General features: G+C 36.0%; 2 protein-coding genes across 3 annotated transcripts; one reads left to right on the forward strand and one right to left on the reverse strand.

The window, feature by feature from the left end:
* Positions 1-719: 719 nt before the first annotated feature.
* Positions 720-4,081, forward strand: LOC136779600 (protein bunched, class 2/F/G isoform-like). The gene is made up of 3 exons (XM_066737275.1): positions 720-3,444; positions 3,519-3,570; positions 3,647-4,081. Exons 1-3 carry the CDS (start codon positions 1,679-1,681, stop codon positions 3,848-3,850), a joined length of 2,022 nt encoding a protein of 673 aa, XP_066593372.1. The 5' UTR covers positions 720-1,678; the 3' UTR covers positions 3,851-4,081.
* Positions 4,082-4,880: 799 nt separating this feature from the next.
* LOC136779599 (E3 ubiquitin-protein ligase UBR5-like) lies at positions 4,881-17,394 on the reverse strand. 2 transcript variants are annotated; one of them, XM_066737274.1, is made up of 26 exons: positions 17,220-17,394; positions 16,151-16,351; positions 15,747-16,068; positions 15,460-15,668; positions 15,231-15,394; positions 14,948-15,147; positions 13,209-14,868; positions 12,837-13,137; positions 12,168-12,751; positions 11,840-12,075; positions 11,162-11,325; positions 10,753-11,084; positions 10,270-10,678; positions 9,846-10,194; positions 9,419-9,758; positions 9,122-9,351; positions 8,537-9,037; positions 8,276-8,452; positions 7,809-8,180; positions 7,534-7,719; positions 7,121-7,243; positions 6,834-7,043; positions 6,404-6,762; positions 6,106-6,312; positions 5,636-6,014; positions 4,881-5,428 (listed from the first exon to the last, which is right to left on the reverse strand). In XM_066737274.1, the coding sequence occupies exons 1-26, from the start codon at positions 17,279-17,281 to the stop codon at positions 5,216-5,218; spliced, it is 8,490 nt and encodes a 2,829-aa protein (XP_066593371.1). In that variant the 5' UTR covers positions 17,282-17,394; the 3' UTR covers positions 4,881-5,215. The 2 variants fall into 2 exon arrangements, with proteins under 2 accessions (XP_066593371.1, XP_066593369.1); XM_066737272.1 differs by having other exon boundaries at positions 11,840-12,087.
* Between the last annotated feature and the right edge of the window lie 244 nt (positions 17,395-17,638).

The following is a 17,638-nucleotide window of genomic DNA, read 5'->3' on the forward strand; positions in this document are numbered from 1 at the left end:
TGGCTGATTCTGATTAGTAAATCGTGATGTTCAAAAACCTTACCGCTAAGGGCGTATTCCACTTAAGGCCAATAACGCCCATAATATATAATACGTGTAACGTGAACTATTACATTATGAGACATTATGAGCGTTTTGGGCCTTAAATGGAATACGCCCTAAGATAATGCTGCCTTAGGTTGCGTTCATTTATTAGCTGCGAGTACTAAAACTTTACAATGTATGTCACGTAAAATAAAAGCATCAAGGGACGCCTACATATGCCGGTCTGTATGTAATACATATACATTCGCTGTTGTTAGAGAAAAACCATTGAAAAAAATTCTGTAGATAGGATGTATGTACATTACATGTATGCAGCATGCTTCCATAAAATAGAATCATTCAGAATTTCGGCCTTTGCTATGCGCATATGCATATAAAATAACATGATATTCTATCTATTTATTCATGTTTAATATTAAAAAATAAAAATATTTTATTTTTAATCGCTTTATAATTAGTAATTAGTATATCCGCTTATCTCTATAAATTATCAAATAAAGTCTGATAAAATAGATAAACGTTGAGAAAAAGGGAAATGAGCTATACAATAGAATGAGGAATGGCAAGTGGGGAGGGAGAAAGAGATTTGGAGGGGGAAGTTTTTTGTGTGGTTAGAAGGAGAAGATACTCTAAATAGATGATATAATACATGGTAATTCCTCGAGTGAATTGGCAGCCATTTTTAAACTGCTCACTTAACTATAATAGAAACAGTCGGAGCAGACAGGACAGGAGGCATCGGCAAGGCTAAGTAGGGAAGAAGCAGGGAAATAGGCAGACAGGCAGTAATAGTATATGTCTAGCTGCGGTATAATTAAGGTAGAAGACGTGAAAAAAAGGAGACAGTACAAGGAAGAGTGAGAGAGAGGGAGAGAGAAATAGACATGCGTTGGAAACTTGGAAATTGCATTGGATAATGTGAAAGAATACAGCAGTAGCAGCAGGAATGAGTTTAAATGAAGCGTGATTGGCCGTGAAAAGTAAAGAGGTGGCGGCGGTGGTAGTGGAGGGTTTGTTTTGGCAAGTGAGAGAGCCAACAAGAGTCAGAACAAGAAGAACTAAGAAGGTAGCAGACAGGCAAAGAGGAGAGGCAACTGTGGCGATTAAGATTAAGAGGTCTCGCGATTCGATCTCCTTGTTATATTATTCGTATTAGTTTATCACCGTTATATACTAGTGAGTGATTATCCATGAACAGAAGGATTGAGATAGTAAAACAGGGTGAGAGAAAGAGTGTGTGTGAGTGCTAGCAGCTCTAGTAGCAGCTAGCCTCGAAACAGCTGAAGGAAAGTCAGTCTCTGTGGCTCTCCCCGTGAATTAAAGGTAGAAATGGTGAACTGTCAAGAGTATAGCAATAGCGGAAAGGAATATGATTGAATTGGGTGTAGGTGGTGTATTAGGTAGTAGTAATAGTCGTAGTAATAGTAGTAGTAGTAGTAGTACTAGTGGTAGTAGTGCATTGAATAGGAGGCACGGTATAGCCTGATAACTCGAACGGCGAAAGAGTCGTCGTCGGATCAGGTCGGGTCGGGGCTCGGGAGCCGGGCGTGGGAAGAGATGTTGATTTTAATATGCAAAAGGACAACGGATGCAGCAAAGATCGTGCCTCTCGAATGCTAAGTTTCTATAAATAATGGCAGACAATGTACAACACAGAAAATCTCACAAGTTGTTGTCGGAAGGTAGCAGGAAAATTACGAATCCAGTACATCGGACAACGACTGAGACGATCCGGTTAGGCGAGCCAGATAAGCCTTACCAACCGGTCAACCTGTCCGTTTCTAACAACGTGACGGGCAGCAATCAATGTCGAAAGAAGACCTCTTCCTTCCAAATCACCAGCGTTACTGTTGGCTGTCGCATGAGCAATGATGCTGGTGAGGACTCCAACGATGATCTCGACGAGTCTCACACCGAGGATAACTCCATTGAGCATTCTCGCATTACCGACCTTGATATTGAAACACCAAGTTATTCGGAGGACACTTTCTCCAAAGAGGATGTCTTTTTTAATACCAGTAATGCTGCCCTTAGCACAGCACCGGTTATTCCAACCAGCTCCCAGTATGGATTAGCAATTGTACCTTCTGAGGGGAGCAATGTTAGCAATTCTGTTAATGACAGCAGCATTAATACTCTTGACATAACATCTGTCACAGATAACAATATTATTAATTTATTTTCGAGCAATGCCAAGCAAGATGCAGACTTGCGTGAGGTGCACTCTCATGGAAGAAATGAGAGATTTAAGGTAGTTAAAATTGAAAGTACCGAACCTTTTAAGAGGGGACGATGGACTTGCATGGATTATTTGGACCATACATCAGTCAATCAACCAACAGCTATCAATACGCCAAAAGTATCAGATCCAAATGAGATATGTATATCCTATGGAGTGACGGATAGTGGCATTGTGATACCTGATGCAAATAAGCAGTCAATAGTTTCCGATGATAAGAGCGTTAGTATTGAAACCAATGGACATGTACCATCTCATGCCGATGTGCATTCCTCTTTGGGTGTACAGAACACTCCTGCATCTGTTACCAGTGTGAATTATACAGTCAAAACTTCTATACCTCCGAATGTACAGCATAATCAGACACAGGTTCAGGCTCAAACTCAAGTACAAGCTCCTTCACAAATTCCACAATACTTCCAGTCGTCAACTCAACAAATAAATTCTCAGCAGCCACCAGGTGGACAACAAGGGTCCACATTACCAACTAATTTACAGCCTTCTCATCCAAATAATTTAGGACAACCTCAGAGTATGCCACAAGGTTCTATTCCTATTTTGACACAGACTAGTAATAGCAATGTAAACCCTCAACAAAATATGTCCCATTCTTCAGAGGATACATACATTACAGTGAATACCCAAAATCAATCATTACCAGGTCAAAATGTTTGTCAATCAACTGTACAACAAAATTCTGCTTCGGCACCTCAGGCACCAAGTCTTCTTGTCACACAGCAGCAACAACAACAACCACCTCTGCAAACGCAAAAGCAAATGGCACCTATTTCTGAGGCAATCACTACCATGCAGGGTATGCAAGGCATTCAAAACATTCATAAAGTTCCTCAGTCTAATACCCAGCAAACCTCAACGGGCATTCATGCCTCTGCATCTTTAACACAAGGCCAAATACCCCAGCAATCATCCAGTAGTAATGCTCAAGTGCAAATCGCTCAAGTATCTGGAGGTTGTCAAAATGTAGTCACCGGAATGCAATCAGGAAACATGACGTTTCATCAATCTGATACGGAGCAGGACTCTATGTCAGGGATTGCTCCCACTTCTGTGGCACAATCAACAGATTCCAATCTCTTGGAATCGCTTGCAGAAGTTACTCAAGCTGCAGATGAACATCATGCTCTTGAAGACAATGAAAGGTTTTTTTCTTCACTATCATTATCATTGTAGTAATTCTTTTATTTAGCATCTTAATATTTTGTTATTATTGCAGTATGTCAGGGGCAAATGCTGTAGCTATTGACAATAAGATTGAACAAGCTATGGTAAGCAGTAATATGCAACAAATAAATGAGATCAATCATAAATTGGAAACATATAGATTTCATTTTTATTTTGTAGGATTTAGTAAAAAGTCATTTAATGTTTGCGGTGAGGGAAGAAGTAGAGGTGTTGAAAGAAAAAATAGCAGAGCTTATGGATCGAATCAATCAATTGGAAGCTGAAAATTCAATCTTAAAAGCACATGCAACCCCAGAGACATTGGCTCAATTGAGCCAAACGATAGCAAAATTACCCCAAAACAATTCAGGAAATGGTCAATAGGTAACCATTGTACATAAGTTTCTATCGATACTTTGTCAAGTATAAACGGATACTATAATTATTGTATATAACTTTACGATTTTTAGAAATTTATAAATAATGAGATTTATTATATTATACATATTAGCGTTATAGCGTTTTTTTTTTTTTTAAGTAAATTAAATATAATAGATTATTTTTTACTATTTCAGTTTATTTGTTTAGGAAATATATTTAAAGCTGTAAATTCAACCGTTCTCTTTTTTTTTTCTTGTTCCAAAATGTAGTATCATTTTGGAAATGTATACTGTTACCTTGGAGGAAAAACATGTGAGTGCATGCCAAGAATGAACAGAATTATCTTTATTGTTTTAGAAATTATTGAAATTCTGCTTATCAAATTTAAAAGAAAGTATTTAATGATATGAAGTAGGTACCTAAAATCCTTAGATTATAGGCCATTTTTTGTTGTCTATACTCTCTGCATTTTAAAGAAAAATTGTATATGTTACACAAAAGTATACACTTTATAAATAGTGCAAAAAGTGTAGGCAATAAAAACAGTTCTATTGCTTCTATTTTAATTGCAATTTTTTTAGAAATACCTTGGTCACTTTACACTACATAAAATCAATTCAAATCCATTCATAGAAGTTTTACTTGAGCTTTTAAATTATCGTCTGCATTAGTGACGTCAAAATTTCACTTAAGTTCTATATTACCTTATTTTGGAGATTCTCGGATACTCGTGCCTAGTTCACTAACGTTCCATATTTTTAAATACCATGTCTCGTATTTTATTTCTGAAATTTATGTGTAATTTGGCTTTTAATTTGATGTCAAGTATAATTAACAAAATCAGTATACAAAAAGATTTATTACTGGTGTGCATTGGAAAAACTATTATGTCCTATCAAACATCTTTTTGTTAAATCTTGAACATACCTAATAAAAGAAAAAATGAATTGTACGACAATCTGTTAAAATTCCTATCATTTAAAAATAAAATTTAGTTTAAAGTAGATGTAGAAAAATAAATTATGAGGGCATGGACATTTAAAATGTTTCCTATATTTTATTTCATACATTTGACTGAAAATGAAACGTACCTGTAAATTTAATTTTTGAGAAAATTTTATTGGAGTACTATAAAGACTAAATATGACACTTTAACGTAAAACCTTATCACGATGAAGACCACTTTTTGTCGATTAAAGAAATCAATTTATAATTACACCTTATAAATTTATAAATGTTATAAATTTCTCTACACAGCAAAAAAATTAACAACTTATAACTGTTTCCTTATTTCACAATGAATAATGTGATCTGTTCTTTCGTTCAGTGCGCTCAAGCGGGATATTAAATCTGATGTGACATATTAATTCATACAAAACCAAAGTGTTTTGTTTTGATAGCAAGTAGCAATTTGTGTCGTAAAACATGCCGAGAGCTGTACAATGGAACGTATAAACGTGAGATACACGTATTTGCGGTTGGTAAGTGGGCATCGTCAGCTGGGCGAATAGTTACAGTTGGCATTGGTTGGAATCCGTCCTCGCTCGCCGGAAGTGCTGGAGATCCAGTCCAGAAATACACCTAAAGACAGAAGCGTGTCATTGTGCTATACTTGCATCTTAGTCGTAAAATACTTTTATTATTCTTACTTAAAAAATAAGAGAGTTTCATTTCTTACTTAACACATTGTTAACCGGCCACGAGTTGACTTGTGTTTTCATGTATATACATTGTAAAATTGCCAATCAACAAAGTGTTAAAATGAGATAAGAAAAAAATAATTCTTACCAGATCTTGCCTTTCAACATGCGACATTTTCTCAACGATCGACCAAAGCCACCGTTTAAATTTCACTAATCTTTCGGTAGATTCGCCCGACTCGTCGTTAAACGACGTATAAGATATCAATACCGATACATTGATATCTCCAACTCCATTTAGAAGTAATCTTAGATCTTCGGATGTCAAGCCATCAAGAGCTCCTTCAGGGAGCACATCGAATACTCCTTCCCGCATAGCGTGCAGTGCTTTTTCCTGAACTTTAATCATCCTAACTTCTGCATATTTCCGTACGTAATCATAAACGTTAGCTGCAGTTACCTCGTTATCACGACCATTTGGTATAAGCTCAATTGAACCTCCACCCTCTTCTGGGCATAAATCAATACTAAAAACATTTTAATTTTATATCAGTTGCTGAAAACCAGATTCAATTTTCCCTCGTCAGGAAAATTAGATGTATTAATTTAACAACTTACCTGAATGTAAGATCGAGCGCAGAAAATAAACTGTTACTGTCTTTAGTTTCTGCATCAATTACAAGTTGTCGTAAACTTTCATAAATAACAGAATCGAAAAATGCCAAGTCGTGGAATCTTATCGGTCTAGCCAAGATATATTTAATTACATGACGATTTAAGAAAATAGGACATAATTCATTTTGCAAAAGACACAGTCCTATTAATCTGTAAACAAAAAAGTAAAAATGTTATCTGTTAATCAGGTTCATCATTCAAAGTAAAAACAAAGAATCAACCAAAACAGAAAAACGCTTACCTGCCCACATTTCTGAAGGCATTTAGTCTTTCATAGCTACCCCTTCCTTGCCTTGGTGTGTAAAATCCTCTTTTACCAGGTGAATAAAAAAGTGGAGCATTGTCCTCTGTATCATCTAATATACTACTATCCAATTTTTTCTTATTTCCTGCACAACGCTCGGTTAAACTAAATACATCTAAATCTAAAAGAGCTTCGCTCGCTAGATCCTGATTGTGACTATGAATTAATTCAAATGCTTCTTCAACCTTCTGTCTTAAAGTATCTTCAGATGCAATTAACATCATAAGCTGAGCAGGCGTTAATTCCAAAAGCATTCCAGTTATTTTCTCTGCTAATGTCGGTCGTAATGCTTTAACCTGTTTCAATTTATTTGTAAGTGTAATTCATTGATTTATTAAATCGTGCTTCATTTTAACAAAATGCATACCTTCGGGTAGAGCCTATCTCCAAGCTGTTGTTGATGTAAAGTCAAATGATCGTTATGTGGATGACCACTGGGTAGAGGATGAGCATTTGATGATGAACTTCCTGATCCCGAAGCGTTGTTTCCTTCAGAAGTGCCAGGGCGATGAAATAGTCGTGCTTCGACAGATAAAACTTTACGAGTTTCTCTAAGCTTTCCAGATGATTTTGGATGCTATAATTAATGAATTATTTTTTAATATTTAATTATTAAATTATCTAAACAAATAATAATAAAACAAATTTATTTACCTGTCGTCTTAAATCTCTATCACGGTCTCGGCTTTTCAACTTTTGCAAAACATTATACTGTGTATATTTGGATCCTACTTGCGCTGCTTCGAGATTAGGTAGTTTCTCATTTGCAAGTAGAGCCTGTAAAATTAAGATCACGTTGTACAATTGACAGAGACGAATAGGAGAATTTTTACCGGTATTAATAACGATTACAACCTTATCCATGAAAAAGTTCACTTGATCAACGCAATCAGTTAATTAACTACATTTTCATATTCGTCTCTTTTTCATTTTGTTCTTGATAGATGCTTTTTATTTATAAATAAATATATATATATATATATATATATTTATTTATTTATACTAAATTCTATAAGCTACCAGCTATGTATTTAAATACTTAATTTGTTTTTGGATCTTTTACAAACCTCAGCGATCGCAGTATAGAAACTTCTTGCAACACCAGTACCTTCACCAGGTTCGTCCTTAAATGTCACTTTTACTCGATTCACTGCCAAAGGAGGAGTGTTAGAAGCTCTTCTATTATACAAATTATACTGTGTATTTAACTCTTTCATGGTTTGCACTAATAATTGGGTTCTATCACGTTCAACCTGTGATTGTAAAAAATGTGTGTGATACGTATTACTTTTTATAATAATTTTTTATGCTTAAAAACGATAGTTGTATTTGAAATACATACTTTTAACAAAGTGATGTCTTTTTGCTGTGCATTTCTAAGTTTTTCCATGTCTCTACGGAATTTAGCTTCTTTCACTGGGAAACCACCTAGCTCAGATACAATAGAGCCCGCTTCAAGCCCTACATCTTCCATAAAAACTCGTCCAAATAAATCCAGTGATAATCTCCATCTACCCAATAAAATATTATGAGATATATTTGTTCCAATTGAAGATACAGCTCTTGTGTTCTCTACTGGACTCGTTTCTACAGTCTCATGCGCAGATATTTCATGACTGCTTGCTGCATGATCCATTTCTTCCGGTACATTTTGATTTTCAGCAGTTTGAACTACTAGCACTTCTACCGCATTAGCTTTGTTTACATTATTGTCCTTTTTGAATAAAAGAAGCTATTAGTGCTTTTAATCTTAAACACATAATTTAGGTCGTCCTTTAAGAAAATAATATAAAAAACCATTATACTTACTGCAGCTGAACCAGCTCGAACTATAACACTTCTATTACTTTTACAAGATTCCTTATTTTTTACAGTTCCTGAATCTGTTTGATTATTTGTAGAAACTATTATCGGAGCTCTATCAGATTGATCACTCACTGATGACGCATGATTTTCTCCAAGATTACTAAAAACTTTTGTTTTTTCCTAAATACAAAAACTTAGTTTTAGTTATTTTACGTTTCGTTTAATTTAAAATGTACAGAATAAAGAGAAAAAACATATTTATACCGCATGTTTGCTAGAGCCAGGTTCTCCAACCGAAACAGAATTGCGTCTAACATCAGCCGATGCAGATGGGCCTTGTACAACTTGGCTAAATGTTGGCTGTGCAGCATTATTTTGATTGTCTGTATTTCGTGCGGATAAACTCAGTCTAGTTGGTAAGCCTTCCAAAGGATTTTGATTAGCAAATGTACTAGAAGCGGCTGATTGCCTTGGAATGCCAAAAAGATCTTCACGTCTTGAATGTGGCTGTAATAAATGCGGCTGATCAGCTAATGGCAATGCTTCGCTCATCACAGTGTCAAATGGATCAAGAGGCGGGCAACCAAGGCACAGAGTTGAATCCGATCTTTGCAAGAATGGATGTTTTCTTCCTTTTTGCGTGGAGCTGCTGCTATTACTGGAGCCCAAAACTTGCAATAAATCTGGATAATCAACCGAATCAGTTTCCATTGGTGTAGGAGCTGGTGAATTTTCTTCTTCTCCTTCTTCATTATCATTCTCATCCTAAATAAAAAATTAAAAATATTAAGAAAAATATGACCCTAATTTTTATCAGAAGATAAAAACAATTTATAGAATAAAACATACCTCAAACCAATTGGAATAACTAGTTGATTCTTTCTGTGCTTCATTCCTTGAAGTTATTGGTTCAGATAGAGAGCGCATGTAATAGACAAGAGCATCAAAAACGTAAGCAACATGCCTTAGAGCAGAAACATCCAAAACTGGCAAGCTATCTCTGTGTTCTCCATTATGGGCGCGCATGAGTGATAAACAGTATGATAAAAATTCTCGTCTAGCCGCGTTTGCATCACCACCTAAGTAAATTAAAATTTAAGATACAAATATAATTTGTTAAAGCGCAAAAATTTATAAGACACAAACCCTCACGTTCTCTGCTACTTCTTGGTTGTTCACCGACACCAGCAAAGCCTACAGTAAGCCTTGTGGAAGTTTGAGGTGTCGACATATTGGAACTAGCTGCTATGCCATTGCGTTGATTCCGACCTGTAGTTCCTTGTAAAGTAAGCGACAATGCAGCATTGTTTAATAACCCTGTGAAGTTACTCGCAGTTAATAACGGTGCATTATTCAATGGATGTTCTGGGTGGGCTGGATCTGCACTGCGAGTTAAGGATACTCCAAATCTTAACTGGGCTTCAGTAGCATCCATAACAGTCAATAGCCAATCCCAAGTAGGCTTTAAGTGTGCTTCTAAGTAAGCCTGGAAAAACCCACGAAATAAATAAATTTAGTAATGTTATAAACTTAAAATATTTCGTATTTCTTCAAAGTTTAATAAAAAAATTACTTGTAAATTAATTGCATCCTGGAAAGTAATTTCCATTAATCGTGGTAAAGTCGGTGCAAGCGTTTTATAGTCTTGCATCATGACTAATAAGTCAGCTATTTGACGTATGACAATTCCAAATGCTCTCGCTAAACAGCTAGCAGTCGTTCCCATTGTAATGGGCTCTTGGGCAGCTGCAACAGCTGATGTAGTAGCTGTACGTCTTAAAGACGCTGGATCGATGAAAACCAAATTGCTTCCACCTGCTACTCGTAATCCTGTAGTACGAGTGTTCAATTCTCGATTTCTTATTGCCCATTGCATTGAAACTGGAGCAAGATTATTACGATGCAAATGGCCAGATGTTCCACTAAAAAATCCATTTAACATTGTATTAAAACCATACTAAAATAGCTAATTAACTCATTTTTAGATTAAATACTACCTTCTACGTTCCAACTGTTCATCGCCAATTTGGAATTCCTCATTATCCTGTTCGTCCGTTTCTCCGGCTTCACTTTCATCATCTTCTTGTTGACTGGAATCTCCCGACTCATCTTCTGGGAAAAGAAGAATTGAACCCATCCCACCATCGGAGCCAGCAGTGGCTCCAGTTTGTACACTGCGCTGAGCAGATGCTGCATCCTGGTTGCTGTGGTTGTCGTCCGAGTCTGATTCAGTTTCAGCCTCAGCCAGAAGATCTAATTCAGCATCAGATTCGCCATCTCCTGCCTGTTCTTCCCCCACTCCGCCAGCATTACTATCAACTTCGCCCAACGGTTGACCTACTACTGCTCCTGGCACACCAGGCTCCTCGTGCTCACTTATATCACCATCCATGTCCATCGGAACTTCTAAAAATATATATATTATTTACCAATTTTTTATCACGACCAATGTTACGATTAAATAGCATTATTTTTCATACCTTCACCCGCTTCCGTTTCATCCAAATTAGAAACATCTCTAGCAATCGTGATGTTGTTATTGCCTTGTTGAGTTTGCAAAGCAGCATCCAATGTTTGAGAGCTCACACCACTGTGTGGTATTAATGGCTCTATTGAGAAAAGCTCTTCGGAACCATTTATAACATCTAAAGCTGAACTGGTCAATTGGAAAGGTGCAGTTGGTCGAGCAACTCCCAATCTCACAGGAGCGATAAGGGAATCAGCTGTTTCGCATAATTCTTCTACTGCCAGTTTAATCAAGGCTTGGAAAACTTTGCAACATTTCATTCGGGGCGAGGCTTGACTGGCGCTACTAATAACGAAAGAGATAGCCAAATAAATTTCCACTATTTATTAATGAGCATAACTGTAATAAAAATATGCACGTACTTTCTTCGTTTTGTCGTATTAGGAGCTAATTCTATGGTGAATATTACAAATATTCGTGCTACAGATCTGACAAATCGTCTTGCAACATTGTTAGCTTCTTCTTGTCGTCCGGGTACATCGCTTTGTAGTTCTCGTATCAAAGTTGTTAATAATGTATCGAGCATCTACAATATGTAATTATTTGTATTACATACGCGTAACAAAAAAATAAAATTTTTCGTGTAAAACAGCCATTCCATATAAAAACGTACAAATTTCAGAGAATTTTGTTGTAATATTAACGTACTATAAAGAACTCACTTTCAAGAAAATAAAATTAAATCATTCTTGAAGTTCATAACTGGAAATTAATTGCAGAATAATGAAATGTGGTCAAAAAGAAGGATTTTTAGCTTATTTTAACATTCTATGCAAGTGTTCAATCGATAATTAATAACGGGGTGGCTGCACTCAGTGATCATATTTTTATCCATAACTATTCGCAGACATGCAATGATTTGCAATGTAATTGCAAGCAATTTTTATAAAAATTATGGCACTTGCTGAAATTATGACCTAACGAATTATATGTTTTATTAAACTACGCTGCTGACCCGTCACCAACCAAATAAAAACCTACTTCGAAATTTGTGTCTTTTATTGAAATGCCGTAAGAGTAATAAGTTAAAAAAATCTTACTTCAGCACTGCATTTTACGAGCAAGGAGTGTGTAAATTTATCAAGTAATGCTGTTCCACTTTGTCGACTTATTTGCACCTGGTCCCCAAATAGCTGTTCGTTATTGATTTCAGAGACTCCTGACATTATCATGCACTGAACAGCCGGCCAATCATTCAATAACCTTTCGAAAGCCTTTCGACTAAAGCGAGGAGGCTCTAAGTCGTGATCCGGCATATCCGAATCGGCGCTTAAACCTGTAAGAAGCGCTGCATGAAGCACGGTTTTTATTTATAAAAGTTAAATGATAAGATTAAATAAATATAGATGGATAAAGAAAAAAACGTACCATCTGACGAAGGTGGTTTACGGCTAGCAGATGTTGAATGTCGAGGTACAGATCTAAATTGACGTTGCTCCACCAATTGTCTGCCTACTGTTTGTACCAAAAAGAGCAAGATACTTTCACCGCGTGAATTGATCTTAGTAGCCAAATCTGTATTAGTCACAAGACGGCAAAGCAGATCATAACGCGCACCTTGATGTCCAGCAATGAGAGCGCGACATTTGCATTTTTCCCAGCAATCACAGTAAGCAGTGGGCGAAGTAATTTTCAGTTTACAGTCATGTCCTCTATGGCAAACGCGAGCGCACTCTGTGCAACAACATAATGATCCGGTGAGTCCACAAGTTCTACATTCAAAGATATCTTGGTTAATGTGCTTTTCGCCTGTCCAAGTAAAGCTACAGGTGTCATTGCAGCAAGTGACGAAGAGTGGCGATAAATCTGGGCTTGCATCGGCTGGTAAAATCATGCTGGCGCATTCTTTGGAATCTTTACCAACTCGTTGAATCGTATCTAATACAATCAAAGCAGCGTGGTATGCGCGAACGGAAACTGCTAACATCAGAGGTGTTTGACCTTGCGCATCCCTAAATAAGATAATTAAGAATGTAAAATAAAGGCGTAAGTTATTATATTACAAATAATATATAATTACGGGGAAAAATGTCATACTTAGCGACAAGAAGCTCCTTTAAATGCGGTGCTAATACTGGGCTCTCGCACAGAAACTTTAGTATAAGTAATGCGTTGTTTCTTCTTTCAACTGAATCTGTTATGTATGTGTTGTTAGGTGTCGTTCCAGCATTTGTTTTATTTGTCATAGACACGCTAGCAGCTCCAATACTGAGCAAACTATCTTCCTCACCTGATGTATTATCAAACGCTTCGGGAGGCCAGCTTAAAGTTGGAATTGGCTCCTCAATAGGTGCTGATGTGCCATCAACTGCATTTGTTGCTATTTCACGCTCGATGCCTAAAATTTAGAGAGCAGATTTATATAGAATTTGATATAACTAATTGCTACATTAATAAACATGCAAATACCTTGATCATTTTCTTTGTTAGAGGTGGGTGAACACATATTGACACAAGCATGAAAAATATTACGATTTCCATCGCAACGTTCTGACAAAATAGCTTGGAGTTGCGCAGTGTTGCCTTTCATGTCTTGCTCAAGACCAGCAAAGACTTGCTTAACAAGGTCGTAATCGCATCTTAGTATACGTGGCATTAACATCAAATTGTCGAATGCCAGAGCAATAAGGGCTACTTTATTCTTTAAATTTGTGGAATTAGAACAAATTGGTATGGGAATGGTCGAGGCACCGATGCATAGAACTGGAGCCAAATCTAGCCAATTCGGGTCCCTGATAGCATCCGCACAGTCTTTTGCTATTGGATAAATTGTATTATTACCATCGCGTAGAATCATTGAGCACTCGTTTTCACCGGCACTTGTGAGATTAATATTCTGGGGTTGCAGGCCCAAAAACGAAGAGATATCAGATGGTATGTATGAATCTTGTACATATCTTCCAGTACTTAAATTATAAACCACATAACTTAATTTATTTCCATTTTTTAAAATAGCATGAATTCCTTGACCGTCTGTAGCTATAGTTAAAATGCTATCGTTCGACCCTTCAACAATGTTAACCCTTCTTGGTGTTCTTTGGAAACAATCCGGCGCTCGTGGATTCATGGATGATTTCACCACTTGCAATTCGTCTTTTCTCAAAAGTCTACAATCTGCTATGAGTTTAATTAATTCCTCTGCTGTTAAATCTTTAAAATCAGATGTATTAAAATCTTTTTCTTTGGTTTCCTTTTCCTTTTCATTAGCATCCTTCGAAAAGAATTTCACTGCCACATAGCAGCCATCTACTTTAATTACTTTCCCAATGGGCACGGTCTTAACGTCTTCGACAAAAATAACATCTTTCAGTTGCCAATCTTCCTCATCCTTCTTATCAGAATCTCCTTCGCTCCTAGGCGCCGCTCTTTTTTGACGTTTATGGCTAGTCGTAATGCTACCAGTATCACTACAAGTGCTTGAAGCTGGCGATGGGGGTGGAGGCATATCAAGACGATCAGCAGTTTCCTTGTGGTTAGTTTTACTTGGCGTTGTATTTCCATTGCCATTAGTTTCACGCTTATCAGACGTAGCACTAGGCAAAAAAGTTTTAGCAGGCAGAATTTTAAATCGACAAGTTGCATCTAAATTCCAAGCCGCCGACAATAATTGGCCTACTTTTGGAACACCATTTGCTATTGTAAATCCAATAGCTCCCGGTTGATAAATAGGACTATTTTTCATACAGACATGTGTTCCATAACTGATGTCAGCTGTCAATACGGTTGATGTTCGATGTTTACGAGATTTAGCTTTATATTTTTCCCATAATTTCTTGCGCTGTGCGAATGGTAACACTCCCCACCAATAAAGTGTACCACTTTCCAATTTAGCCACTGTATATAAAGCACATGTGTGCAACGAAACAATTTTATCCAATGTAAATTCGGAAAACGCTTGAGCAGGATGTTCGAGTCTAGATGCAACATGTCCTAAAAGATCGTCCAGCCAAGTCGCTACTTTGCCGCTTTCTGTATTAACAGAACAGCGAATCGCTGTGGCAGATATATTCATAATTTTTTCTGAAACCAGTGCTAGGGGAACAGTTTTTGGATGATGCACATTTGGATTCTAAAATATAAGGACAAAAAAATTATATACTTATCGTAACTAACATTTTCATCTTATAGAAATTACAATTTTCAGTTACCTCAGGGTGTTTGTAGGGTTCTCCATCGGACCATCTCCATTGGTATAATTGTCCTGATGCTGAAACAGCAATCAATTCACTATATAAAGCAGCAATTTGTACAAACTTTGGTGTTTGCTTATTGCTTCTATCATGCCACCATTCTAATTCTTCAGATATCCATAATGGACTTTGAGAAGCCAAGTCTTTTTTCTTGTTGTCTAAAAAATATTCATTTACACATAAATTATTAATCAATTATAGATGATTTACTTTCTTTTTTCTTAGACAGCCTTCAAATTACCTGGATCCTTTTCCCAAGAATCTTTAAGTGCATTTTCTAACCAACGCCGTGGACCGTAATATTGCCGATCTCTCCATCTACTAAAACTGTCACGATCACGATCTCTTTCTGACGATCGCTCGCCCTCGCGATCACTACCCAATCTACGTGAAGAGCTTCCACGACTATAATTTATTTTCAGTTAGTTTTAGTAAAAATAAAAACATGTATATAGTAAATGAATATTTACTTTCTCATTCCTGTATATCCGAACATCTCTTCTGAAAACATAGAATCTGCATCTATTATAACAGAATGTTCATTGCTAAAGCCGCCATCAAGCAGTGATATAAGATCTTCTGGCACATAGCTATCTGCAGCATCCTCAGCATCATCACCTTCTTCATCATCCCGAGATAAAAGATTGTTTACCGCTAAATTTACATCAAGATTTGTACGCTATAATATGACATATAATTAAGACATTAATTTTTACCACCATGTTGAGAGAATGATCAATATTTAATAAGAACAAACCTGTAACTCTCTAATGATTAAATTACGGCTTTTTCCTTGCAAGACAACTTGAGCTTGCGATATAAGATCTTCTGGGACAAATGGGGCAGGTACAGACACAATAGGTCTAGAATTATTACCTGTGCCACCACCCATAATAACACCCGCAGGGCCTGCCATTCTACCACCACCTCCAGCACCGCTACTATTACCACCACCACGAATTGCTGAACTACGCATAATTCTAGTACGTGATCTAGATATTCCTGCTCTACTGCTACTATTGCTATTGCCACTTCCACTTGGAGCAGAGCTGGTATTACCAACATGATTTTTGCTTGTACTATAGACAAATAGTAAAACATGGTAAATTTAATATATATAAAATTACAATAACACATAAAAAATAATACATTGATATTTACTTTCTATTTGGTTCACTTTTACTTAAATCCAATCTGTCCGAAAGAACTGTAAATGCAACTCGGCATACTTTATTATCATCTGTTAGCAAAGCAATATGCGTTGGTCCAATAACAATACGCCTAACAGTGATTTTTAAGCCATTAAAAGCTGGCACAGTACAATATCCATAACGATTTATTTTTTCAGCTACTTCCTTTAATCTATAAAGTAACATACAAACTTTATAATTTCTTTATTCTTAATTGAATTTTCTACATGTAATTATTTTTATAACAATGTAATGATGCACAGAAATCTATAAAAAAAATACATGAAGACTAATGTAAATTAAGGTTATAATTTAAATCAGCATAATATAATATTATTATAAAATCACATCTGTGTATAATCAATAAAATTACATATATTATAGTATCAGAAATCCGTATGTTATACATTAGTATTTTGATTAATTCGTAAATTTTATTTCATTTTAAAACCATAAATCAATTAAATCTTTATTAACAAAAAATAATAAAGATTAGGATCTCATATATAGCACTATTATCTCCATGTTTTTTTTATGAACAAAGGAAAAGCTTTAATAAGAATAACATGGAAGTGGATTTTTTTATTTATTAAGTAGGTAGAGTAATATATAATTAATATACAAAATATGAATAACCAAAGAAAAAAAACTCCTGAAAACCAATAATAATTAATAATTTGATAAAAGATGAATATATAAACAATTTATTAAATGAATTAAAAAAGATATAGAGAACAGATAAGGGAGTTAACCAGCTTTATGAAATGGACTGGAAAATTCTTGTATTTCAATGGGGAATAATATTACTATTTGACAGGGGTTTCATAGATTTCTTTATAAAATAATTCGTGTGATTTAATGAATTGAATGGAGAAAATGAAAAAAAACACGCGATAAAGAAAGAGAAATCAATTAAATGTATGAAGGAAATAACGATTGCACGGATATAGCACAAAATGGGTTGCTTTCAATATAAGCAGAGACAGACATGTTAAATGATACGTTAACATGAAGGCAAGATTCCGTTGCGCTTCCCTTACCTGTCATTCAGCTGGTCATCCGTTCCAGGTAACGGATGAACAACAAAGTGAATCGAAGTCATTTTCTAAAGATTAAATTCGCTTTTCGATACAAAATAACTTTTAAAACTTCTGTATACAATACTTCACTATATCAGCAGAACGATGTTCGTCCATGTTTCTCAAGAAACATCTAGCAGTTGAGGAGTGTTCTAGAAACTATTAAGGAAGGAGTATCTTGGAGAGTAGTGGCATGCTTTCCCAAACGCATCAAAAAAATTCAGTATTTATCGAGCTGTTCGATTAATGCGCATACACCAATACCAACAAAAAGGATGCGTTTGCAGGGAAAGAAACGTAATTACCGTTTCATCTCTGCTATTATATATGTACTAATGGTGAGGGATTTTATAACGTGGTTCCTAAACTAAAATCAAGAT

This window comes from Prorops nasuta, unplaced genomic scaffold (genome assembly GCF_024137725.1).
Source record: "Prorops nasuta isolate Cenicafe-Biocafe unplaced genomic scaffold, Cenicafe_Pnas_1.2 PNAS00017, whole genome shotgun sequence".
In the NCBI taxonomy this organism is placed as follows: domain Eukaryota; kingdom Metazoa; phylum Arthropoda; class Insecta; order Hymenoptera; family Bethylidae; genus Prorops; species Prorops nasuta.

What these genes read in the sequence shown, in the direction of transcription:
- LOC136779600 (XM_066737275.1), top strand. Translation starts at nt 1,679, where the DNA reads ATGGCAGACAATGTACAACACAGAAAATCTCACAAGTTGTTGTCGGAA. An exon ending in GCTCTTGAAGACAATGAAAG is followed by an intron (nt 3,445 to 3,518) that starts GTTTTTTTCTTC and finishes TTATTATTGCAG; the next exon opens with TATGTCAGGGGCAAATGCTG. An exon ending in ATAAGATTGAACAAGCTATG is followed by an intron (nt 3,571 to 3,646) that starts GTAAGCAGTAAT and finishes TTTATTTTGTAG; the next exon opens with GATTTAGTAAAAAGTCATTT.
- LOC136779599 (XM_066737272.1), bottom strand. Translation starts at nt 17,281, where the DNA reads ATGACTTCGATTCACTTTGTTGTTCATCCGTTACCTGGAACGGATGAC. An exon ending in CTGGCTCTAGCAAACATGCG is followed by an intron (nt 8,453 to 8,536) that starts GTATAAATATGT and finishes TTTTGTATTTAG; the next exon opens with GAAAAAACAAAAGTTTTTAG. An exon ending in GCGCTCGATCTTACATTCAG is followed by an intron (nt 6,015 to 6,105) that starts GTAAGTTGTTAA and finishes AAATGTTTTTAG; the next exon opens with TATTGATTTATGCCCAGAAG.